This window comes from Channa argus, chromosome 16, assembly GCF_033026475.1.
Source record: "Channa argus isolate prfri chromosome 16, Channa argus male v1.0, whole genome shotgun sequence".
Classification (NCBI taxonomy): Eukaryota; Metazoa; Chordata; class Actinopteri; order Anabantiformes; family Channidae; genus Channa; species Channa argus.
The window spans coordinates 21,663,063-21,690,338 of record NC_090212.1 but is presented as its reverse complement, the minus strand read 5'-3'; the positions used below and the strand labels follow the sequence as shown (position 1 = coordinate 21,690,338).

Genomic DNA, 27,276 nt, shown 5'->3' with positions numbered 1-27,276 from the left:
CCTTTCTATTGAACTACACTGAAAGCTCAGAGCGTCAATCATCGATGTGTCAGCAAGTAACGCAGAAGGGACCGGACAAAGTGTCACTTTTTGACGCCTCGGGAATGAGAAAATAATACGCAGTGTGGGAAGAACGTAGAGAAAAGGGAAATGACAAGAAAAAAGAAATTTGAAAGAAGTGATTAAGTTGAAAAGTTTGAACAGGACTTAAAAAAGCACATATGAAAGAGGGGAAGAAGAGATGTGGGGAGGAAGATGAGGAAGATGATGATCGAGGTTGTCAGGGGAAGAAGACTCATTCACTTTCTGCTGGCTGTCAGCCAGAGAGAGGGAGAGAAAGAGAGAGTTGTCTCTTTTGTTTGAAGGTTACGGAGGACAAAGAGAGGGAGAAAAGGGGGTGAGGGAGGAGGTGATGGAGATGAGAGACAGAGAAAGACAGAGAGGCATAGAGGGAGGAAAGAAAAAGATACAGAGAGAGGGAGGAGGAAGGATTGTAGCGAGAGAAATCAGAGAAGAAATGATAAAGACATGAAGGGAAAGAGGGGCTCAAGTAATTTTGTGTCTCCAAGGTGGCAGCAGCTTTTATACCATTAACTGTCTGCTGTGTGTGTGTGTGTGTGTGTGCTCCTGCCAACTCTTTAATGAGGGACTGCTGCTAATTTCAGAGCTAATACTGAACTGTTCCACACCACTGAACCCAGGGAGGAGGAGGAGGAGGAGGAGGAGGAGAGGGTGTAAGGACATAGGAAAGAGAAGAGGTGAGTGTAGGAGGGAGCTGACGACAGGAGGAGTGATGGAAAGAAGGTAGGAGAGGGGTGAGGAAGTGAGGACTAAGGATGGGAACAGACTATGGAAGTTGGGGGTGTATGAGAGGGAGGAAGTAGTGGGAACCAAATAATTTTCTTTTCCATTACTTCCTCCCTCTCATATATGGGGAACAAAAGTAAAGATGCAAAATAAAAGACAATATTAAGGGGATAATGAAAGACTGAAGGGTTTTTAAAAAAAAGAGGAGATAAAGTAAGTGGATAGGAAGGAAGTAAAAGAATGAAGAGAAGGAACGAAAAAGGTGAGACATGAAATGAAACACAGGAAGAGGTAGGAAGTAGATAAGGTAAGAGTAAAGAAGTGGGAACACAAGATGTATAAAGAATGATGATGAGGAGGCAATAGAGAGAAAACAAAATGAAATGGAGGAGGAGCAACAAGAGTGAGAATAAAAGGGATGTGTGCATGGAGGGAGATGGAGCAATGAGATAAAGGAGGGGTGAGGAGGGAAATGGGGTGAAAGCAAACGAGAGGAGGAGACGACTGATGGAAAAGAGGCTTGGGGTGAGGAGAGCGGGTGAGTTCAGAGGAGGTGAAGGTGAAGATGATTAAACCTTCCTTTGCAGCTGTCACTGCCTTCTCCACTTCTTGCATCCCTCTTTCATCATCCCCCCCCCCAACACACTCCCCCTCAGCATCTGTGATCTGCCTCTCATTATTAATTTCTCACCATTGTTTTGTGTTTTCTTCTTTTTGGTTTCTTGATTTCCTTCCTCTGACCTCTCACATTAGCTCAGCGTTCGCAAACACTGAAGGGCTTTGCTGCATTTTGTGCTTCCAGCTTAAACTTGAGTTGCTGTGAAGCACCAAAACCTGATGCAGTATCTATGACTTTGAATCCAGGTGAACAGGAGCAAATGTGTGTAGGATGCAGATGTCATGTGGTGGAATCTTTACGGTTCACTGGTCGGCAGAAGTTTGAACTCATGTAAAACCGCCAGTTTTCAAAAGCAAACCTGGAACAGCAGCAGCAACAAAGCCACAGAAGAATGTTCACGTTGACGAATTCTCAAACTACTGCAAGTACTTTGGTTTCATTTTTTAGTACAGTACTGACATTTTTACATTTTTAACATTCGCAGTAGTTATCGGCCAAAAGGGCTTTTTCCATTTGCCGATGTCTAAGATAAGAATCCAAGTTTTAAAAGCCTCTTGAAGGCATTTTAAATCTGTTTCAGTCCAACACTTCCTGATAATTTATGCTCATCAAATGTTGTTTTTTTTTTCCTTCAACGCTAAGATGCATAAATACAATACATTATTTAATTTAGCTTAATAAAACATAAATGGTAATGTGGGTGGTTGTTGCACTGGCAGAAATGTTTAGTATACAGTACGTCTTAGCAAAGTAAACTGAAATATTATTTCCAAGCAGCAACAAACTGATTTTACAGCATGAGTTACTAATGCTTCTCCCATTAGCATTTTTAGTTTTGGTTTATTTGTTTTATTTATTATATTTCTGATGCCTAAATCACTTACAACACAAGCTCCGTGTAATTTGCTATCCTGCATTCAGTCATGTCGGATTTTGTTATTAATTCATGTTACTATTCATCTTTAGTAATTAATACCCTCAACTCATATCCATAAAATTCACATTATTACCCCGTAATGTTCATTATCATATTAGACATATGAGCTTTGCTTAATTGTGCAGTGTTGTGCATTAATGAATTTGTGCATTAACGTTTCCTTCCAAAGGAGATAACTACTGTTGTCAAATTAAATGACAAAATGTCTGGAAGCTAAAAAATACATTATAAATATTCAGTGAATAAATGATGCCACTGTTTAAACAGAAGGGAAGTTAACACAGAAGTTAAATATGTTTTACTAAAATTAAACACTCTTGCAGGTTTTAGAGCCTCAGAAAGATTCGCTGCAGAAAAACTAATGTTCAAACTAAGCAGTCATCAAATCATTCACAGTGTGCTCAAAACTTATGTTGTTCTGAACACGAGTTCATACAAATGAACTCATATTCAAAAAGAAAATATGCTTTTAAAACATGGAGCCCCCAGTATAAGCAGTATAGCTTATTGGATAAACCATAGAAACTATAAAGTAAAGAGTAAAAATTCAAAATGTTAATTGTAAAAACATAATAAATTAGCCATTAATACTAAGATTAGGGCATTAAAATGTGTCAATGCCCCTGCAAAAAGCTTTTCACACATGAAATGACTGTGAATTTGTGTGAATACATGTTGGAAATGTGATAAAGTATGAGTGTGCACTGTGATGAGCATGAAATGCAAAGTGTAGGAGAGTTTATACGGGCTAAGAATAGGGAAGCTGTCAACACGGCTTTCCACTCCACACGATGTGTGTTTGAAATGTTCTCCTCTCACTGTGAGACGTACATGGTCCCATATTTTACTCTCCTGTAACAAGTTTACACAGGTCTCATCGGTCCTCGGATTTTCTAGCTGGAATATCACTGAATAAAATGTCTCTATTTGACTTTACTGTATCTGTAGCTTTAAATGCAAAGGAGTTCTGTTCCACCGCACCGCTCTGCTTGGTATCAACTCTAAACGCCGGTTGGTCCTGATTGGTGCCACGCTGGCTCAAGCTCCTGTGTAAAGATTCTGGTCTGTGGTCTTTAGATCGACTGTCTGCCAGTTGCTCTCGAAAGGCTTGAACTTGGCTTCATTTTACAAGCTCATTTGACCTTTGTTTCCTTATTTTTTCCTTATTTAATAGTCCACACTGTCCTGACTTTTCCATCCATAATCTTAATGCTTTGTTTTTTTTAAAGGTGCAATTTGTACTGTTGTGTTTGTTTTGCCACAAATATATAGGAGAATTTCTGTCTGTCCTTAGAACTGTCCAGTAATACAAAGTCCTAACCAGTCTTCAGGAGTGTCCATAGCTTAAGTGTGTGGACCGTGGATCGATTTGGTGTTCAGGTCTCTGCAGGTCTTGTAGTTCTTTCCTGGTTGGTGAGCTGAGCTGGAGGAAACTAGTCCCTTTCTGTCCCTGTGTTCTGCATCCGTTTGGCCGTCTACGGCACGTCCCACCTTTAGTCAGGGACGCCATCATTCTCTTTGTTTGAACTGCTTAGATTCATGTCACAAGTCCGTTGGAAAAAGCATTAATACCAACGGAACATGTTAAGGAAACTCTTCCACGATCTGTTTAGACGTTTAAATTCTGCAGAGCAAAGTGTCACTACCTGAACCTGTGTGTGGGGCCTGCTGGCTGCCGCGCTCGGCTTGATGCTAAAGCAGTGTGGCAGGCACAGATTGGTAAAACAGATAGACGGTGTGAACGTGTCCAAACACTGCTGGATATTTTCCAAAACGTCTCAATGACGGAGGGACAGAGAGACGAGGTGCTGTATGTGAATCAAACCCCGAAATTCAGGATCTGGGTCCCACGTGCTGTATTATCCCATATCACTCATCCCAACTGTTGCACTGGGACACACACACACACACACACACACACACACACACACACACACACACACACACACACACACACACACCCACACACACACACACACACACACACACACACCAACCTCCCACAAGTACACTCTAGAACACCAAATATGGATTAACCATTGATTGTTACTGTTATATTAAAAGCCACAATGACCAGCTGTTCCCCCCCTCCCCACTTTCTCCTCCTCCTCCTTTGTCTTTTAATCCTTTCTCTTCGCTTTTGCTTTCGGCAGACATTCTTCCTCTACCCCGCTCCCTTATTGTCTTTGCTTCCTACACCACGGCTGATACCAGCCCTCTTTTATTTCTCTGTAGCATGGAGTGACTTAGCATCACTTCTCTGCTGGAGTTCGCACTGATCCTTCCATCACTACAATCCTTTTGGAGGATGATTAGTCTTGTAATGATGCCGTATTTGTGTGTTTAACTGCAGGAGGCAAAGCCAGGATTCACTGGCAGACGTGGATTACACGCAAACACTCATTCCACTTTGTATTCCTGTATTTTCATTACCACCTAGTTTTTTTTATTTTTGAATATTTATTTAAATCAGCATGTCACTCTTAATACCTCCAAACCCTGTCTTCTTGTCTCTAGTGCTACTCATCCATGCAGATACTGTACTTTGGTAGAAACACTTGTGTCCCGGGTTTGTTTCCACCCCAATCCTGTGGAGGAGAATTAATTTGTTGTTCTGACATTTCTGGTTCAGCCTGGATTATCCTGTTTTCATAGAAATACCTTTTACCTGAAAACACTGTCCCTCAGAAAAAGGGATACGAGGTGTGTGAATTGTTCAGAGCTGCCTGAAAATAAGAGCAGTTTCAGCCACTTTCTGAACTAAAATTCACCTGATTGGTTTTGATTGGATGAAATCTGAGCAGTTGTTTTGAACAGTAGATGAACTGACAGATCTTGTCAGTATGTTGGCTGAACACTGTTTTCTAATGCCAAGTCTGATATGATCTAATATTTTTTTTGTCTTGCATCTTTCTCGGACACTATGAAAAGCTGACACATCTCCACTAAACTTTAGTGTGTTTCACTTCTTCACCTTGTAACAAGAGCAGCAGTGTTTATAGCTGTGTGGACGTGCACACATCAGTTGTGCTCTGTTAAGACGCACTATAAAAGATCAGCGGAGGTGAACTGATTGGGAAATGTAAGCTCACAGTCACAGTGATGTGAATGAGCAGGGGGAGGGGAAGTAGGTGTTGGTCGTGCAGGAAGCACAACAAGACCTCCTGCTGCAACCTGTGCTCATGACTTACTGTATTGGCCTTTATTTCTTTTTCTAAAACTGAATTGGAAGTTTGAGATTATATTTGAAGACAATTCATTCATCAGTAAAATGTATTTGCATTAGTTTTGCCCTTATTTTGTTCTACCGCTGTTTTCATTGAGTAGTCAGTTAACATCAGTTGTTGTCTGTAGAGGCCATGTTCTATTAAAGCTTGTGACCTGATGCTGGATGGTACTTAACATTAAAAGGTGGGTCTCAGGTTAAAATGCATCATTTGACATATTGTTTCATATACAATTGAGCAAAGATCAAATGTATCCAGGCCTCTTTTCTTTTGTTTCTCCTTGTTTTTTTTCTATTTCACTGTGTGTACACACACACACACACACACACACACACACACTAAGCTGCATTCCTACGGTTGCTAGCAACGGGACAAACTAAACACACAATAGCCTGCTGTTTGGTGCTCAAACACAACAAAATATGATTCAGCTGCAGCCTCTCCTCATCTCTCTTTCACATTTAATCACCGCAGGATTTATCCTCTAATTTGTTGCCTTTATGATCCAAACAGGAAAGGCGCTTTGTGATTAACACTCTTTTTCCATCTGTCTCTCTCATTCTCTGGTCTTCCTCTTTATACGTCTGCTTCACATCAACCCCTTTGTTCATTTACTAGTTTCAGCCATTTTTCTTGTCACTCTCACCTCAGTTCTTCTCCTCACCTCCTCTTTCTCCTATTCCCTCCCTTCTGACCAGCCCTTGTCCTCCTTTATCCACTTCTTCCTTTGCTCTCCTTCCTCCCTTCTTTGCCTCCTCGCTCTCTGAGCTGGTAGATTGGTTTTGGCACTCAGTCTGCTGAACAGTGGACACACACACACACACACACACACACACACACACACAGTGAGTGGCGGTGTCATCGCCATGGCGATGTCAGCAGGCGGGGCTTAATCCAAAGTGACACTTGTTCTCTGCCTTCCTTTCCCATCACCATGGAAGCAATTACCCTCCTCCTGAAGGGCCTTTTGTCTAAGTGTGTGTGTGTGTTGGTATTCGTCCTCCCAGAGTTGACAGGGTGGAACCTCGGCTGCAGGACACCTGATTGGCTGAATTGAAAGACTGGGTGAGAGAGGAGGATAGAGGGAGAGGGAGGTTAAAACGATGACAAGGAGTTCTTATCTTTCTTATCTTCAACTCTCCATCTGTTACTCATGTAAAAATGGAAGCTCTACTTTTACATTGGTGGAAAATTTCCAAAGTACTTCTACTGGTCATTAACTTGCATTGTGGACCAAACCACTTGTTTTTATTGAAAGTTTCAGTCAGTGCTGCTCTATTGATCTTCACATTGAGTAAATGTATAAGTGGTTTATACCACACATACTCATTTAAATACTCTTTATTTCCCTGTTGGACCTGTTTTTCCCATTTCTAACCTTCTAAATTTCTATTTTTCCTGCAAGTTTTTCCTCTTTTTTTGGAATCAGATTTTCTCTTTCTATAATAAAATTGTAATAATTTGCTCTTCCTCTGAGCCAGCTACTACAGATGCACACTGACAGTATCTTTCTGCACAACTCTCCTTTTAACTTTGAGAGAGAATAATGTGAGCTCCTTTCCTCCCCACATTATTTCATTCAGTCTGCTGCTTTCCTGAGGATAGTTTTGATATCTGAACATGCATCTTAATCAATTCTGTACTGTCTAGGTCTACATTTGAACTCTGTGGGTTGAGGGTTATTTCTGTTAGAGTCCTCAAACTTTTTGTGTCAGGACCTCAAACCTCCCCAGATTTCCCCGTTGGCCACCCTGCAGTGTCTCTCCGAGTGTTATCTCCCACCTTCATCTCTCTCTTCATATTACCTGCCGTGTTTCTCTTTATCTCATCAGAGCTAGTCCTGCATGGATTTTATTTTATTTTTTAATAATCTTCCTCTCAGTTTGGCCTCTGTGGATGGATGAGCTGATCATGTAAACAGATACTCTGATATCAGAACAGAACAGAAAAATTAAACAGAGACTTTATTCCAAAATATAAATTGAACAAAAATTGACTTTTGTTCAAAAAAAATGAAGCAGGTATGAAAGGGAATTTGCTTTGGTCTCTGAGGAATGAAATCGCCCAATAAAATCTAGAGCGTTTCTGCAGGCGTGATTTGCTGTTTGAAATGAGTATGGATTTGTCTTTGCACTTTCTGATTCAGACATGTTGGTCTCTAAAGGCGTCATAGTGGTTAGAAAAGCCACTGACACACGATAACTGCCCATTGAACCGATAATGCCCCAGTGAGTAGGTAAGTTTAGGATTGTCAAATGAGCTGATGCTGAAACCCTGCTGGAAGTTATTGTAACCATTATTGTAACCAGATTTATTATAGTTATTGGAACCGTGGTGTCACCATTGACCGATGAACGAGCTGATGAAAACACAGGCCTAACAATGAAGCAGTGTTATTTACTGTAAAGGTCAGTTATTATAAGTAAGTTAATTATGGACTGTTGAAATTACAATATTCCGTTATTATATGTGTGAGCTGGAGTTTTAGTAAATAAGTGTCGATTGAAAAGCAGGTGCACTTCTGATAAAGTGAGGCCTGATTTCAAACTGATTTCTCCAAACGGACTCCAACCGAATGACGAGATCCGACAGTAAATCTGCTCAACACTTTGTCCTGTCACATGACTGATGTTCGGTTTGACCTCCGATTGACCTGGACGTTATGCCCCAACCAGCCAGTGACCACACGCACGTACAGAAACGCACAAATCTCATTCTTTCAGCTGACAAGCTCTTTAAAAAGCCATCGACCCACCTCGCTGAACTTTACGACAGCTCAACCACACACACATACACACACCTCGACTGGTGTGACAAGCTCTTAAAATCACCATCAAGTCACCAAGCTGAACTTTACGACGCGGTTTCATTTCATGTTTATATGACCCAAACACACACACACCCACACACACACACACACCGTCGACAACAAGTGTTGCATTCACCTACTCAGCCGCTACATGATAAATATGTCTGTTTGAGTCAAGGTCAAACAAACCTCCATGTCCACTTACACACACTCCCACATACCTACACACTCACAAACACACACACAGTGGGGACATGTTTGTTTTCCCTCAACGTAATACTTTCCACGAACGAACACAGTCCTACTTCCTGCTGCTTCTCACTCTCCCATCAGCTGATATTTCAAACCTACAGCACAGTTGTTATCCTGTTCTGAAACAGCACTGGCCTTATTACCTGATATAATGATGAAGGTATCAGAACCAGGGTCGGGTTTCTTGACTCTGATTTCTACCTACAAACAGCAACGGTGATGAGGACGATAGATGGGCATGTGCAGAAAATCAACACGCTGTTAGATGGTTTCTAGCTCCAGCTGAAGAATCTGGGTTTGGCTACTTAAAATAAGTTGAGCACTAGTTTGACCACAGAAATTCTTCCTCTCTACATTTACTGTATGTTTGCTCTCACGTGACAAACTGTATGAAAATGTTATTCTTTGCCTGATGATGGATATTTTTCATCTCTATCTCTGAACATCTCCCCCCCCTTCTCCTCTAAATTGTCCGCTATCCCTCCATCTCATCGCTCTCCTTTACTTTACCTCTCTCTCTCTCTCTCTCTTTTTTTTTTTTTGTGCACCAGCAAAAATTAATCACCTGTCTTTCTGTGTGTGTGTGTGTGTGTGTGTGTGTGGCCGACAGGAAGCCCACAGAGGTTTTTAGCAGCTGATTTATTGCTGAATTAATTCATAACGGCGTCCGATGATGATGAGAGGCCCCGGGAAAGTATGGTCGTCACTGTTGTTGTTGAAGGGTGAAAGAGAGAGAGAATAAACAGAGCAGCTCTTTGATATAAAGTAATAGAGTGGAAAGTGATGGAGAGGATGGAGGAAAAGTGAAAGCAGTGGAATAGAAGGAAGGAAAAACTGTCAGATGCACTTTTGAAACCTTTATTTTTTAAGCACTTGCATGTATGTTCATGCATGTTTGTTTAAAAGCTGAGTGTAGGAAGCTGCAAATTTGTGCAAAACTAAAAATGTTCTTCTTATGTGATGTGTGTTTATGTGCTCCGACAACACAGAAGCATTGGTGAGTGTTGGTAGAGACGTGTGCCTTCGCAGATTATCCACCAATGATGTGCATGCTGCCTGTTCCCTTTGCTGAGAACCTACTAGGGAGAGATGCTTCATCTGTGGATCTCATCCGCTGCATTGTCATCATCAGACTCCTTTACATCCTGCTGTCCTCTCTCCATCCAGGCTGCAAGCTCTGAGAAAGGAGAAGTCACGGGACGCAGCGCGGTCGCGGCGGGGAAAAGAGAACTTTGAGTTTTACGAACTGGCCAAGATGTTGCCGCTACCGGGCGCCATCACTAGCCAGCTGGACAAGGCCTCCATCATCCGGCTCACCATCAGCTACCTGAAGATGAGGGACTTTGCTAACCAGGGAGACCCGCCGTGGAACCTTCGCATCGAGGGACCGCCGCCCAACACCTCCGTCAAAGGTAGGCTGGACACAGATGGGGCCAAACGCCTGTTTGTTGTACCGCACAGTTCCAAGGAAGAAAAACACAATTTGTGGTCAATGACAGCCCACAATTCTGTTAAGGAATCAGGCAGCGTGGGTCAAATTTCCACGTTGCCTCTTGGGTTGATTTTCACCTTGTGTGCATTGCATCTTCTGTATTAGTTAAAGTTTAGGACCATTCAGGAAAGTGTTGACACAAGCAGTCCACATTTTCACATTTGTTATACCGGATTGTGTTTGGAGAAGACAAACCTTTTACTCGTTTCCATCCCGAGCTACCTGACAGTGGCTCTAAGTGTAAACTCAACCATAAGCACAGCTTTAATCTCTTATTTAGCTTCAGTATGGGCTTGTTTCTGTATTAAAAAAAAAAAAACTATTCAATTTGCATGAATCTAAAAATGCAAACAGACCCGTATCAGCGCTGCAGTGGCTGTTTGGCCCTTTAAAATGCTATCAAACAACATGGTAAAGCTGTGGAACACACACACACACACACACACACAGACGGCTAGCTTCTGCGCTAAGTGATTTTCTGTGAAGGGAACATTAAGCTTTGATGAATTTCTGCCTGGAGTACCAGAGTATACACAGCACTTGTGAATCTAAGTGGAATTTGCCTTTGAAATGGGCCCTTTGTGCGACGCACTTAGAGGAGAAGAGGAGCACTCACTTTTAAAAGGGACGTTTGGGCTTGTAGGAATGACCCAAAGATGAAAGCAAATTGCCTGAAATTTCTGGCTGTGTGTGTGTCTGACGAAACAACATCCAGAATATTTACGTGTGTGCGGAGCTGTAATGTGTACGAGAACAAGGTTGTAGTTCAGTACGTCAGAAGGTGTGAATAAAGGTAAATGTGTGTCTGTGGAGGTGAATTAGTGTGTGTGTGTGTGTGAGGGTACAGGTATTTTTACACTTCTGTGAATGTGTGTGTCATACTCTTGCCACACAACAGCAGATGGCATCATTGTTGTTGGAGCTTTGAAGAGGCACATGCATTTTAATGAACAGAACACACATGTATGCACCCAATTTGTGTGTGTGTGTGTTGAAGCCTCTGGCAGACCACATCTCACATGTTTTCTGTAACACAGCCCTGCATCCTGTTAAAAAGAACATCATCAAATCCAGACAGAGCTGTAGCAACAAGCACCAACACTCCTTTTACAGTCAGCTCTCCCAGCATGTTCGGGCTCGAGCTATATAAAGTCCGTAGAGCCGAACTCATGGTACCTGTGGACTGGGTCTCATTTCTCTGAACCCGACTTGAGCCCGACAAGCACATTTTTGTTAAAATTGTTAAAACCAAACTCAGTCTTTTATTAACCTTCATTTAACCCACACATGGGGGCCTGGAGGCAAACGTTGCACAAACTAAAGACTAAATTGATAATGAAAGCTTCAACACACATAATTTAGTTCCCATTATTATTATTCCCATATTATCAAACACACACCTTTCACAACAACTGCTTTACAAGTACGTTTGTCACTAAATGTACAGAAGCTCTTTACGTCTTTAAACAAGAAAATTCATAGGAACAAAATTGGTTGGTTTAATTTCCTACAAACACGGGGGGCTGCACATTAGTTTGTTAGTTTCTTCTTCAACTTCAACCTACAAGGGTCTCTCAACATCCTCAGACCTCACAGCAGTGAGGTCATGAGGACAGAGTGAAGGACTTAAACTGATCTCGCATGCACACACACACACACACACACACAGCAAGGTGAGGCCGCTCTCACCTTGTACAGCACATACGCAAAATTTAATCAGATTGTCCGACTGTACTTGTGCCCACACACACAGACTACACTGGGTGTGTGTGTGTTTCTCTTCTCTCTCTCTCCTATTGACTAACTCAAACTAATGAATATCCTGCAGAAGAGAGTGGGTCTGTGTCTCTGACTTTTTTTCTTAGAAAGTGTGTGTGTGTGTGTTGCAGTGTTCAGTACAGCAGATAGTTATTGATTTTAGCTTCTGTGTAGCTGCTCTGCATCGGTTCAGGTAATAAACATACGTGTGTGCGTGTGTGTGTGTGTGTGTTATTCGTACTGATGACTCCATGCGTTTCAGTTTGTCCCAATGAGAATAACCTCATGTATTGTTTTCCTCCTCTCTTTTTTTATTAATTGTCTTTTCTCATGACTTTCTCTCTCTCCTCCTCCTTAAGGTCATGTTTTTCTATTTTTTGCCCGTTGTCTTATTTAGCAGTCTTTCTCGGTTTAGAGTTTCTTATCTTTTCTTTTTTTTTATACAACAAAACTAGTAGCAACCAGTAGTTCTTAACGATTCTTACTTGATTAAAGGCACAAAATAACACATGTGTTTGGTTGATAATGTTAACACATGTTAATTAAAACTTACAGTCTTCACCTTCCACTAGTGAATTGGTGAATGTTAGTTTGCTGAAGTTAACAGGAAGGAAAAGCAGAATTGATCACGGTGCACAATGGGTATCAGAAGGGAGGTGCAGGTACATAAATGAAGCACCTCTCAAATTTTGTCCTTCTCCTCCTTTCTCCTCTTTATTGTTCTCTTGTTCCTCCCACCTCCCTTTGTTTTTACATATTGACCTCTTCTTTTTCTTTCCTTCACTCACTTGTCCTCCTCCATCTATCATCCCCATATCCACCTTTTGTCTTTCCTCCTTCTCCTCACCTGCTTCTTTCCTATTTCATCCCTTTCCAACCTTCTTTACACTAATTTCTTCTTTTCCCCACTTCTATTTCCTTCCTCCTCTTCCTCCCTCCTCTGCTCCTGCCTCTCTTACACTCAAGTGCCCATCTTCACCTCCCGTCCTTTGCTCCTCTCTTCACACGGTCTCCCTAGGTTCTCCTCTTTCTCTGCTCTCCCTCTTCTTTCTCTCCTCCTTTCATCACCCTTCTTCCCTCTTGGTAAAGTCCTCCTCCTCCTCCTTCTCCTCTCCTGACCTTTGCAGTAATTGACCCATCAGTTGCTCTTCTATAGGTTAGTGTTGGAGGTTTTGACTTCCTGTCAGAGTCTCCACATCTGCTGCAGGACGCCACACAAACAACCATGACCTTTGGAGCATCTTGACACCTGGACTCTGTGTGTGCGTGTGTGTTTGTGTGTGTTTATACGACGAAACGCTCGCTCACCATTACACTTTGCTGCCGAGTGTCGGTCAGTGTGTTTATGGGTGAGTTTTACGGCTCTGTGCGGGGCTGCACATGTTCATACAGTATGTGTATTCAGCTGTGTGTGTTTGTGTTTAGGAGAATTTAATTTGTGTGTCTGACAGTCTGTTGCGTGTGTGTGTGTGTGTGTGTGTGTGTGTGACCCCCTCTGACACCTGGCTATTCATTATGCATGCAGAGAGCAGCAGACACCAAAATGCCACACTTCATGAGCCAGTCTACAATCAAGACAAACGCACGCACACACACATGCACACACTGTGTTCTACACAGAAGCAAACAGCTCCACACACACCCTCCCATTAACCAACATGCACACAGGACTTACACGTACTTTTTTCACGAAAGCACACATGTACATGTTTAGGAACTCACACATTTTTTCTCTCTCATTTGGTAAAATATAAATCACGGCTTTTCTTTTCATAGACTAGTTACGGCCCATGAGGTGAGATTCACCAGGGTGTGTGCACGTGCTGGGGTCCTCTTTATTTTTTTCATATGGAAATATTTTTCTGTCAACAAGAAGAACTTTTACTATTTTGCATTTCTAGTATTGCAAATAAAAGTGAAGGCTGTGCTGATTTTAAAGCCAAATGTTAAGATGAGTGACCAAACATCCCAAATCATGTTGGTGATACCATGACTTAAAGGACACTTTCACTTGCTTGTTTGGGATCTACGTTCGTTAATACATGTACATAAATACCATCAAACTTCCCTCTGATTTCCCTACATTAAAATATCTCCCTTCTAACTGAAAAACGCCTCCAGATCACATCACTTGGAGAAACCTTCAGTTAGAATAAGTCCTCTCGTTGCTCATACTATGGAGTTTCTAATCATGGTGATTGAAAGCTCTGATGTATATTTACACCCGGGCACCATGTTGGCGCCCCCAAGGACCACATGAGTAGCCTGTGGGCCAATGAGCTGAATCAAATTTTTTTGTTGTTAATTTTTTTTTAAATCACAATTCGATAAATATTGTGAGAAATCATTAACATGATCAGTGTCTTCACATAGATGAATATCATTAATTTAATAATTATTAATAACATATAATTAAGGGTAAATTGAGCAAATTTGTTATTTAAAAGGTGCGTATTAAACTGGCAGCCCTTCACATTAATCGGTACCCAAGAAGTAGCTCTCAGTTTAAAAAAGGTTGGTGACGCCTGCCCTAAACCAAAGCCATAGAAATCAAGTTGAAAATTGGTGAAGTCGCCCTTTAAATTCAATATTTTCAAAGAATTAAATTTGTCTGTAAGTCACTTATTTATTAGAGGAGATTTAAATGTTTTTGTTTTGTTTTTTTTTTGTCATGTCAAAATTAGTTTTATTGGACAGTTAAGTTTACAAAACCAGAAAATTAAGTTTGTAGTCAAAAGGCAACATACAGCAAATGACACTATTTATTTAAATAAGTAAAATAAAAAATGTAGTGTATTGATCACATTGATCATTGATCATCAGTCTGTTAATAAAATTTGTCTGATCTGATTTTTTTAGGTACTGTAGTTGTAACTTTGAATTCACAATGAGTCAGAATGAATTATGCTTTTTTTGTTTATTTTTCTAGTTACGTATTGCAGATGTACATTCTAAATGCTGAAGTATGTAGTATTATTGATGAAGTATCTGTCAGCTCCAGCTTTACCTGCTGCTGGTTTTTTTTCCACACTAAGTCTCTGGAGTCGCGCTGATCTTAATGACTTACTTTGGATACATTTAGTTTACTTTGCCACAATTATCACCCTTTGAAAATTGATCAGACAAATCTGCCCTGGATGTGTACATTTATATGAACAGTCACATCAAATTCAGCACACAGAACACATACAGATGCAGTTTTCTAAGTAGAGAACTTGTACTTTTGTCTTAAGAATAAGTTTAGTAGCATGTATTTCAGCTGAAGTTAAGAACTTGCACTTTTATGTGAGAATATTTTTCTGCATGTCATCCTGCTCACTGCAGGTTTAAATTGTCTGAGCACACTTTGTACTTTTTTTAATTTAAACCCTGTTCATGTAGCAGAAAATTTGAAATAAATGTGCACAATAACACAAAGGAATTTCTTAAACAAAAACTACAAAATCAACATAAATTTAGTTGCAATGAAACGTTATGCACATGAATATACTTGTAGAAGTAAAACTAGCAAAGTAACAATGTGTCTGACAATTGAAAATAGTTGTGCAGAGGCGTTTGTCTGGTGGTGAAGTAGCTGGTCTGGTCTACTGAGAACATCAGCGACTAAATAGTCAGACAGCAGCAGGGACTTGACATCACAGGAGGAGCAGCCAGTAACTGGAGGAGCTGTCGAGAGCACTCAGGCTCTCATGTCATGGGAGGGAGATGTTGTCAATGATGCACCCGAGTTCTACCATCATCCTCTCCCCCACCTCCTCTGAAGCCCAGGGAGCATCCCAGGACAGCGTTTATCCAGCCCGATCACCGCTGAGATGCCACCGCTCCATTAGACCGAGCTCTTTGACTCATTGTGTTCTTAAAAGTGTGTTTTCATGTGTTCTCCCATCCACTTAGCATTACATACAGCCAGACCGCCGCTTTATAGGAAATCAACCTCCTGCTTAGAGAGGCAGTACGTGCTGAGAGAGGCTGAGGGAAAAAAGAAAAGCATCAGTGGAATGAGACGGAGTAGAAAAATGAGTGGGATAAAGACGAGACGGGGAAGAAAGAGAGGAAAATAAACGAGACAGTCAATTAGAGAGACAGAGGCTATCAGTGAGCCTGGGAGAGAGGGGGTGGGGTTGGGGTGGGGGGGAGCAGCAGGACTCTCGTCTCGTTATGATCCATCTCGTCTCTTTGTACCAGCTGACGTTTTTATGATGCAGCCTGCTGGCTGGGCTAATGGCTTCCTCCATTATACTGAGGGAACACAGTGACCCCGACACCCGGATAAACACAGCGCTCACATCAAACCCCACCCCAGCCTGCAGTGCCAGTGTGATTCAGCACGGTCAGTCTGAGCCGAGCCGCTTTCACAAGCATACTGCACTAAAGGTGTTGACGTTTTATTCAGTGGTAAAACCATCCTATCAGTCAAAGTGATTTGACAGGAAAAAGTAGATATTGTCATGCACAACCTTACTGACGGGTGGAAAATAGTTCGCTGGTCAGTAGAAGGAGAGAGACTTGACATTATGGAAGCTGCCGATATCAAAATAAAATCATTCAATCAATCAAACTGATGCTTTGTTTTCCGTGTGTGAAGAAAACAAATACAAGGTTAAAGTGTTAAAATGAAAGATTATTAAACAATTATAGATTTGAATAATCATATTTATTGTTTTAAGTTTAAAATACAATATTTCACAATATTGTAAATATTCTCAATTTTTAAAAGTCTGATTTTTAGAGCACATTAAAGATTAACACTTCCATATTAATAAGAAAATGAAATGTGAAACTAAGTTATATTAGTACCTTGGGACACACACTGTTGTAATATCAACTGAAAAATAGAACATTGTGAATTTTGAATTGGAAATTGGACTGAGTTATTTTTACAACTATTTTCTGTGCTAATTCTGTTGCACTCATTCATCATACTTTGAATATTTTTTAGGTTTCAGCTTATTTACTCCCTCATCAGCATGTTTCCGTTTGCAGTGCAGTTAAGAAAAAGAACAAACATGTGCTGTAACCTAATGTAATGTGTCAGTGAAACCTCTGCCTCTGCCTCATCAGAGGTTTTAAATAGAATTTAAATAGAAAACATGTTTCATGATGTTTTGACTTTTTCTTTGATGGAATTTGGATACTAATTTACTCCCAGAGTAAGTCAATGATCAGAAAAAAAAAAGTTTTCACAGATCACACTGTTAACAGTCAGTGTGTCCACTAGTCCTGAGCATCGTTCAAGTCCAACAATGGACTTTCGCATATCATGTTGAGCTTATGAAACGGCTCCCTGTTTCTCTGATCTATCCATCGCGACCTCCATCCAGCTGTCAATTTCCAATTCTAAAAGAGCGATGTCTGAAAACAGCATGACTTGACTCCTCTCCTAAACTAAAGACAGTGGGACTAAACTAAAACACATGAATGCCAGAGCTTCTGCTGCTCTTTGGACGGCCATCATCAACAGAGACCCCCCCCCCCCCACCACCCTTCTAGCAGTAATCTCTGCAGCCTTCTACACTCAGATCTCATCTTAAACCTATAAAAACAAGAAGCAGAGCAGATGCTGCTTGTTCACGTTATAAACTTGATCTGGCCCTTCAGCCTCACTTCCTGTTCTGGGCTTTTATTTTGTAGCCCGTTCCCCACTTCCTGTTCCCAGTGTATTCCACCAGCTTCACCACTCGTTATCATTCATAATTGTTTTCACCCATTCCCCTGCCTTTTTAGAGCCAGCTGTCCCCACAGTTCCCCGCCAGATCGTCTGTTCTCTCGGACAGAAAACCCTACTTCCTGCTTTGTCTTATTATGACTCTGTTGCAAGTTTGTCTTAGGTCTGAGGTTTGCTCCATTGTTCGTCTTTCCCTGGTTTTCCCTCACCTTGCTAAATGGTACATGCTCTGCACTTATACAGCACTTTTCTACCTATTGGCACTCAAAGTACTTTACACTGCTTCTTATTCACCCATTCACACTCACAATCACACACACACTCATACACCGATGGGGGAGCTGCTGTGCAGCTGGCCAACGCTCACCTGGAGCAACTAAGTTGGGGTTCAGTGTCTTGCTCGATGACACTTTGACATGTGACCGGAGGAGCCGGGGATCGAACCAGCAACAGTGGGATTGGTGAACGACCGCTCTACCTCCTGCTCCACAGTCGCTCCCATTTTATTTTTCCTTGGTTTGCTGTTTTGTGTGTGTGTGTGTGTGTGGGTCGTACCAGTTTAGTTTCCCTTTGCCTTATTCTGGTTTAGTTTCTCTCAATTCACCAACCTGGTTATTTTTTCCACCTCTGGCTCTGCACTATTGTGTTTGCTTCCAGTCCTGTTTTTGGTTCCGTCCTCCCTCCTGGACTGATTTGTAGCCTTTCTTTATACCTTGTGTTTTCAATAAACCCCTTATTTAGCGCCCCCCCCTCTCACAGTGTCTTACTTGGTTCCACTCTCATACACAAAACTTGACACTCGTCAAACTCTCTCTCCCCTGCTGTAGTATTGCGTGGCTTTGCCGGTGGCCATAGGCTAAGTCCTGCTCGTCTCTGCAGCAGAGACGACGCTCCATCCCGTCGGCTAAAAGGGAAAAAAAAAAGCGCTCACACACACGGTGTGCTTGCTTGCACTTAATAAACGCAGAGTAATTTGGCCAGCTGCAAGTGTGAGATGTTTTGATTCCCTGGTCGCAGTGTAAAGAAAAATGGAATGACAGAGGGAGAGGGAAACAGCAGTAATTATAAAACTAATTACCAAATGCTGATGATGCCCATAGGCTTTGCATAACTAAATTTAGATGAGGAAATTGCTTTCGGCTGCCGACGTGGCTGCCGGGCCTTTCGTTCATCTCCCGTCCTGCATGCTGTCGCACACCAAAGAGGAAAAAACAATCACCATGGAAACAATTACTCGACCCCCCCCCACCCCCCCCCCCCCCCCACCTTGTTTTTCTTTCTTTCTTTTTTTTTGTCCCCCTCTTCTTTTATATTATTTTTCTTTATTTTGTTGGCAAACACAAAACCGCTCCGGGAAGTGTTGTTGTCCAACAATACGCTGTAATGACAGAAAATATAGTTGCTTGTTTCTGAAAGACGGTACAATTAAGTGGAACACGGGGACGCTCAGAGAGAGAGACACTTATTGAATCAGGCTGTGTTTGTCTCTGTGGGTTTGCATATGAAATGACGTGTTTTTGTGTCTCTCTCTGTGTCTGCATGGATTTGTACAAAGCTGAGTCCTGACGCCGGATTTTCCTCTGGAGTGATTGCAGAGAAGTGGGCTGTTTCAGTGCTATCATGCTCTGATCAGTCAAGTCTGTGCTTCATAATAGTTCGCTGTGATGTGACCAACGGTTCAGATTAGTGTGTTGTGATTGGATCAGCTGGACGAATAGATTGCGAATACATTACAACTTCATTTTCCATTTTTAATTAGATCTAGAATTCAGGATGTTCGGTGGCACGTATTGATTGTGTCTTATTATACATCTCTACTTAGGCTGGACGCTGGTTTTGGTTTTAGTTGCATTTACCTGCAAAGATTTCTAAAGGCCGTTAAACAAGAGCAGGCCGTTCACTGGGATTTTAAGAGATTTTTAAGAGTTTTTGGGGTCTGTATAGGGGTTCTAAGGGGTTTGTTTAATGGGTTTACAGGGTCTTTCAGAGTTAGGGTTTTCTTGCACTTTTTAGCAGCTCAAGCTCCACCTTAGTAGTTCTTGGCTCATGCTAACACAAATCAGTCTCAATAGGTTTTAACAATCTTGCATCTTAAAGAGGTTTGGAAGGTACTGGAGAGGTTGTAGTTGCATCATCGTCGATCCCGGGGATTTCAGGTCTTTTCAGGTGATCTCTGAGGACTTAAAAGTGCTCTTGAAGGTTTTGCAGGTTTTGCATGTGAGTGACAAGGATTCCTGGATTGTTTGCAGGCGTTTGACACCATACTGTTTCTCTGTAAAGGCTTATAGGTTTATGAGGTCTTCAAGGAGTTTCTTCGGATGTTGTAAGGAATATATGGATGGTTTGAAAAAGGTCAAAGGTGATTTTTTTCGGGGGGTTGAGGTATCAGTAAGTCAAAAGAAGTTGATTATACCCATCTTTACACTACTGTGTATGAATATCATTTTTGTTTGGTTAACATATTCTTCTTTCCCATCAGGCCTGTCATTTCTGTTTCCAGGAAGTCCCACACTGGTTTCACTTTGTATTAATCATAGTGAGACTTTCATGAAGGACGTTTACCCATTAGAGCTGATGTCCTTACTAACCCACTTATACATCTAATGTCCTTTTCTAATCTGTTTATCCCGCTTTCCCTCCATACCAGACAAATGGGACATTATTGGCTTATGTACTGTACGCTGTAGGGCCCTCAGCAGTCAATCATCCACTCTAATATTCAGAAAGCCGAGCTTTGACACTGAATTAAAATCGACATGAAAAGCGCATGTTGAACAAAGTAAAGTATTTCCAATCAGGTGTAATTGGCTTGTCGGAGCCAGCGGTGATATATGTTGGTAATTAGTTAAGCGGCCTCAGTTTGTCTCAAAGGGTGTTTTTTATTTTTTAATTATTTTTCCCCCTTCCTCCGACAGCTGATCGTGAATCAAAATGTCAGAATAAACTGGAGAATAAGGAGCTTTTTAAAGAGCTGCAGCACCAATTGCAAAAACACATGATGGGCAAAGGTAGGGATGTGGAATTTTAACCATCAAATTGTTTTGGTGCCATTAGTGTACACACCAATAAATCCAAGTACTTTCACTGATTTAAACAAGAAAGAAAAACACAATGCAAAATTGGGTTTAAGTTTAAACTCAGTTCTGTAAAGGGTTGAGAAAAAACCACTAAACTCTAAAATGTGGGGGACTGAAGTGTCCAAAACGTCCTGCAGACAGAAATTGACTGCAATTCATTTGTAAACCTTTTCTTTGATAGATTAATTGTACTGAAAATAGGTGATTGTATTTAGGACTGTAGCTATTCACATGTGGACATAAATATATGTGCTGAGATTTAGCACCTGATGCATGTGAAAAACGAGTTGGCGTCCAGAAAACATAATCGCTGTAGTTAATTGTAGGAAAAGTACGATTTATTTTTTGTTATCAATCATTAAAAGAAGAAAACCTGCTGTATTTTATTTGAATTTAAACTCACGCTCGCTCTCATAATGTTGAATACGGACAAGAGCACAAAGTGTGTCTCAGTCTGCCACAGAAAAGTCTCCAAACAAGGTTCCGGCTGTCTGAACACTAGGAATCATGGAGCCCCGTTTAACATAATGCAGGTATTTTACAGAACTGTTATTTTATACATATTACTACTACACAAAGAGTAACAGCCCCAGTAAACGGGTGGATTATGAGAAAATGGGACCCCCGTGTCTTTTACCTGCTACAAATGATGACACCATGAAGTTTGTGACAGTTTGGATTCATTTTGGCTTTTTTGTGTGTGTTTTTTTTTTTTTTTAAGATTTCATTGTCTTTTTTTTGTTTTTGTTTAATGTCTAGTTTTTAGTCATTTTTAATGTATTTTTTGTCATGTCATTTAGTGTTTCACCCCGTTTGTGGCGTTTCTTTGGTCATTTTCTTTTTTTTTTATAGGCTAAGGCAAAATCATAACCTATTAAAATATGGAATGACATTTTTGGTGCTTTTCATTAATCGCAGCTTTAGAGTTGGGAACTATCTGTTTTTTCCAGCAGTCAAAATATGAAATTATGAGCAACAAACCTGCCACACTTTATATGGCTCACGTGTTGAGACTAAACTCTTCCCATTCAGTGCACTGTTACTTTAGTCATATGCTGTAAGCGCTCTAGTAGGATGTGTAACATTATATTGGATGATAGTCCCTCCAATCAAAGCTCTTGATAGCAGTGAATCGTCTGCGAGAGCTCTGCTCAGCACTGTTATTACCTTGTTTACTGCGCGTCCACACACACACACACACACACACGAGATAAACATGTGGACGCATACACACAGATAAATACATATCCACTCACAGAGCCATGATGTGAGACTATATACACACAGACTGCTGCACACTGAAACCGATGGATTTAATGGATTTTCACTATTTAAAAGGTAACGGGGCAGAGTTGGAGGACACAGAGAAAGAGGCAGAGAGAGAGATGAATGAACCACGAGGAGAAAGGGGGGAGAATTAGATAAACTAGACAGAGAGAGACGGCAGCTGAGTTTGTGTTTGCTGGGCCGTGAAGAGTCGAGCCGTACGACCATCTTAATGCTCCTTTAGCAGTGGAGCCATTTCTTAACACTCATACCTGCTCTGCCCTCAGTCGTCCACACCTCCGTCTTTATCTCTGCATGTCTTTGTGCTTTCGTTCCTCTGTCCTCTACTTTTGTCCTTCCACCACTCTTTCAGGAGCAGAGGACGTCTCGTAGCCATTGTGTTGCTCCGTTCATAAACATCTAAGGGTGTTGGTTCAAGTGTGAAGCTTTGATTAATAAAAGTAAGAATAAATATATATATATATATATATACATAAAATTCACAATAAAAAAAGCAGTGTCTTTTGGGTTTTGGTAAGTCTTAGTGGAGTTATGCAAACTGCTTGCAGTCTTGATTATTAGTTTCACTTTGGCGTATGGACGCAAGTTTGACACAGCTGAATGCTGAGTGTTGTTCAGCTACTTTACTGATGCAAAGTATTTCAAATCATCTTTTGTGTTTGTTTGTTTTTGTCTACTCTAATCATTTTTCATGCTCATTTGCCGTCTTGTGCCTAGTTGTTTGTCATTTTGAATCTATTTGTTCTCAGAGTTTCTGTCCACGTAAACTTTAAAAGAAGAATGCAGTCGATCATGTTATTGATCATGTCTTCTTCTCACTGCCATTTTTGCAGTTTTCTCTTTATTTTTTTCCCCCACGTTTGTTCTCCTATTTGTATAAAAAACAAAAAACTTATTTTTGCTGACTTGTGCCAATTAGTGCCATCTCTGATTAGCATGTGTATAGGTTTTCCCAGTCACAGCTAGCACCAAGCTAATTAGTATCAGCCCACACTTATGGTATCTGAAGCTACTGGTCTGTTCTGATACGATAACACCCCCTACCAGCTTATTCTATCCTTCCTTCCTCCCTCATTCCTACCTTTTGTCCTTCCTTGTAGCTCCCTTGATCCCACCTTCCCTAATTCCCTTCCTTCGTCTCTATTAATTGATCCCCGACTGGCGTCCATGCATCATTTCTTTCTCTCTAATTGTCTTTCTTCCTTTTCTTTCTTCATTCCCCCTCCTCTCATCTACAATAAGAATCTCCCAGTCTCCCTTCCTTCTTCGCCCCCTCCCTCCCTGAACACGTCCTTCCCCTGTCCTCCTTGTTTTTCCCCCCTTCCCCTCATCTTCCTCCTTCGTGTGTTCATTTTCAAACCAAGACAAGCTGCTGTCAAACTAATTGGAGCTGTTGTTTTCTAACTGCAACACTAGAAATCATCTGTTGTGTATTAACATGGTGAAGATTAGAAAACAGTGTCTTGCTTTAAGGCTAAAAGCAGAGAGAGTTCATTTTGGAGCCATCTGTCCCTCAGGATGCTGATTAATTTGTCGCTGGCTGCCTGTCACTCAGCCTGTTTGATCTGCTCACTTACTAATTGATTTTTGAATATGTTTTAAGGACGCAAAAACACAGGCTAAATTGACTTTGATGAGGTTGTTGATCAGAAGAACTTATTTTTTTTTAATGTTGCTGTATGTTTAGTCTGAACTGAATCAAAGAGAACTGGTAAATATGGTAGATCTGATAAATTTGTAGTTCTTAATTTGATGCCACATTTATTCTTATAAAAATTATGACTCCCTCCAGAGTTGTACTCTCTCAGGACAGAACAGTTTCTTTTAATGTGGCATCTTAAGATGCTTTCACAGCCAATATCTCTCTAAACTTCCTTGTGCAATTTTCTTCATTTTTGCATTTATCTAGAGTCAAATTGTGGGGGCAGCAGCTTCAGTGAGGTGGTCAAATGCTCCTCGGCCCAGCAATGTTTTTCTGCTCTTTCTGAGGTGTTTCCAACTGAGTCTTTCCAGTGTGTTTTGGCTCCATCCTGGGGTCTACTTCAGTTTGATGTGCCCAGAAAACCGATAACAAAAGGTGCCAAAAAAATCTCATCTGGATCTTTCAGAGGTTAAGGAGCAGCAGCTCTGCTTAAAGTTTCCTGTGTCCAAACTCTGTACCCTGTCTAAATTTTATTTTTTTACACTGTTTTTTGTTTTTTTTGGGGGGTCTGGTTGAAACAAATTTGTTTTCCCTTTCCAGACTGAAATAGGTACATTTATGAAGCGGGTGAGTTGTCGGTTCATTCCCAAACTCTGAAGCAGTTAGTTTGTGGTGAGGAAAAAGATCTGACTTCACTCTGGCACAAATCGGCCCCATTTTGCTGAACTGCCACTAATTCTCTTTCCAAGTGTGAAGCAGTATATTTTTGTATGTTTTTCTTGGTATATTGCCCAGATTTATTAAATATTAACATCGCTGTGCAGTTTTTCCATGTTAATATTTTCTTTATGGGTCCAGAACGGGAAAAAATGAACAGAAAACAATATTCGAATAACTTCTTTGAACCAATGGGACAAAAGATCAAGTTTACAATCCGGTCCATGGATGATAAAAAGAGCAAACTGACGATGGGTTTGAAAACACCCTAAAGCTCAGTCTGAGCGCCCAACGGAAGAACAGACATTTTCAGCCTCTAGATTCCCGATCTCATTCAAGACCACAAGTGATGGTGTAATATCAGTCAATCTCAACAGGCAAGTGAATTATTAAAGTCAATTAAATCTCCAGTTTAGATACAACCAGTGATGTAATACAGAAAATACACTGATACGTTTGGAACAACCAACTGAGATCTGAGTCTCTTTTGACCACTTCAGTCTCAATGACACTTTACGTTCAGGACACACTCTGTCCACTAATACAAGTGCAGTAGTTAGCTTTAAGATGCCACAGGTACATTTGATGACACACTTGTACAGTTTGAAGCTGATCCAAATTGTATGTGGATGTTTGGAGATGTATGCGTTTCATATCTGCATGTTGGCAGAGAAGCCTCGCAAGAAACGAGTTGTGGTGTGATTGAGTTTAACATTTGAGACCACCAGAAAATCTTTTTGATAAAAGTAATCTTACCTTTTATTCATACCTTACCTTCCATCCATACCTTCACCTCTTTTCCACACTCTCTGTTGCTCTGAACCGTTGACCCTAAGTACTTAAAGTCCTAAGCTTCTAGCCTTGCTACCTTTCCATCTGGTCTCCTGGACACATAGTATGTCCACCTTCCTTCTCTGCATCATGGCAACCAACTCTCTCACCTTCCCTATCAGAGTCCCAACATTCAAAGTCCCTACTGTCAGTCCTACACTCTTATCGGAAGATTGAATCATGTCAACTAGACTTTTTTCTTGGTTAAAGTTTCCTTACTTATCCAAGCAGCTTTGTCAGTCATAAGTGGCTGGGGAACCCAGTTATATCCTCCAGAGTAGGCCTTTGTAGGTGACACTGGAGAACCTATTGCACAGCCATGTTTCTGTCTGCAAAAGTCACCTCTGAAGTATGTGGTGTTCAGACACAAGTCCAAGAGGCAGCAGGTCTGATCTGGGTTGAGGTTGCTTCTGTTGTCTATTGTTTGGTCCTTATCTTCAAGCCTTGCTATCTTTCCACGGCTGGGAGGGGTAGCTGTAGCTCAGTTGGTAAGGCAGTCAACCATTGACCACAGGGTCAGTGGTTCAATCCCTGCTCCCTGCTACATCTCGAAGTGTCCTTGGGCAAGACACTGAACCCCAAGTTGCTCCCGGTGGGTCAGGTGAGCACCTTGCATGGCGGCCACTGCCATCAGTTTGTGTGTGTGTGTGTGTGTGTGTGTATGAACGGGAATCAACACTGTAAAGCGCTTTGGATAAAAGCGATATATAAGCGACCATTTACCATTTTTCTAGTCTTTTCCTTACTACTGTCAGGGCTTCGGTGGTGGGAATGCAGGGGAACAGGGCCAAAGGATACCATGGTTTCATCAGCATCCAGTTTTAACTCTCTGACCTGAGCTGCAAAATCCTGAGCTTATTATGTGCTGATAAGTGTCTCCAACTAAATGTTGTAAGTTACTGAGTTAATGCTGCTGACAGTGGGAATGCGGGGAGCTCCCTCCTTGTGTATCTTGGTAGGTCCATACATGCAAGGGGTGGCTTCTCCTGGATAAAGGCAGTGGTAGGTCACTCTATCGATGGCATCGTCTCTTTGCAGCAGTTTGTAACCTTTTCCTTGTAGTTGTTGATGGGATCTCTTTTCAGCCACTCGTATTTGTGATGGTTTGAAGGGGTAAGTGCAAAGTTTAGGCCTCTGGCCAACACCTTCCTCTCTGACTGGGTGAGTTCCCTGTCCGAGAGGTTCTTCTTTCTTTCACCATCAACACTCTGTTTAAGTGTTGATGGTGAAGTGGATCTATCTAATCCTTTCACTGAGCAGATGTTCTTCAGCTTTCATGAGGATCATGTTTGCTCTATGGCTCTTGATGGTGGGTCGCGGACATAAGCTTGTTGGTGTGAGGCTTTCCTGTCTGCATCTGAGGTTGAAGCAGAGATGGTCTCTGTAGTCTGTCACTCTTCTTTCTGTCCTTTCATATTCCTGCCCCAAAGGTTGCAGCTATATGTCTAAAGGTTTTATGTCATCCAGCTCTGGTTATCCAAAGATTATATCACGTCACTTTTTTCTTCTTGGTTAGAAATGTTTCGCTGCTTATCCAAGCAGCTGCTTCAGTCTGAATAAAGTGGCTGGGGAAGCCACTTGTATCCTCCACTTGCTTCAGACTGAAAAAGCTGCTTGGTTAGGTCATGATTACATTTTTGGAAACCTGGATGACTGACGATCTTCACTGTCCTACACTTGTGGCTTTCCTCTTCTCTCCTTGCCAACGAGGACGCCTTCCTCCTCTCCTTCAACAAACCGTAGCCCAATTTCCACCGGCACACTGTAGGTCAACAGCACTGGTGGCGGTCGATCCATTGTGGAAGTCACAATTCGCATTTTAATTAGGCATGTGATTTACGTTGGATGCCCTTCCTGATACAACCCCCTGCAGTTATCCAGACCTGGGACTGGCACAAGAAGTCACTGGGTTGTGCCCCCTTGTGGTTGCAATTGATTTCAGTTTACAACATAACAAAAAAAAACAGGCTGTAGAAAATTGTTTTGTCGACAACACATCAGAACCCCGCATCTAAAAAACGGTGGAAAAAAGGGGTGAACACGCCCATTCACTCACTTTAAATCCCCCCAACAATTCGGGACAGAGCAGTGTGCTGCATTCAAGGGCTCACTCAAATAAAACGGACTTTGTACTAGGGCCCTGGCACAATAAAGTC

The 27,276-nt window shown here is 41.5% G+C and overlaps 1 protein-coding gene across 9 annotated transcripts in view; it reads left to right on the top strand.

The window, feature by feature from the left end:
* LOC137101230 (neuronal PAS domain-containing protein 3) overlaps nucleotides 1-27,276 on the top strand; it is a 267,664-nt gene that overhangs the window by 93,812 nt on the left and 146,576 nt on the right. For 7 of the 9 annotated variants that reach the window (XR_010911005.1, XR_010911006.1, XR_010911007.1 and 4 more), the window contains one exon: nucleotides 9,819-10,063. The exons of the other annotated variants lie outside the window; for them this stretch is intronic. Coding sequence is in view for 3 of the 7 variants with exons in the window: in XM_067479369.1 (XP_067335470.1) it covers nucleotides 9,819-10,063 (245 nt within the window). In the remaining 4 variants the exon portion in view is untranslated. The remainder of the gene's footprint in view (nucleotides 1-9,818; nucleotides 10,064-27,276) is intronic. 9 annotated transcript variants of the gene reach the window in all.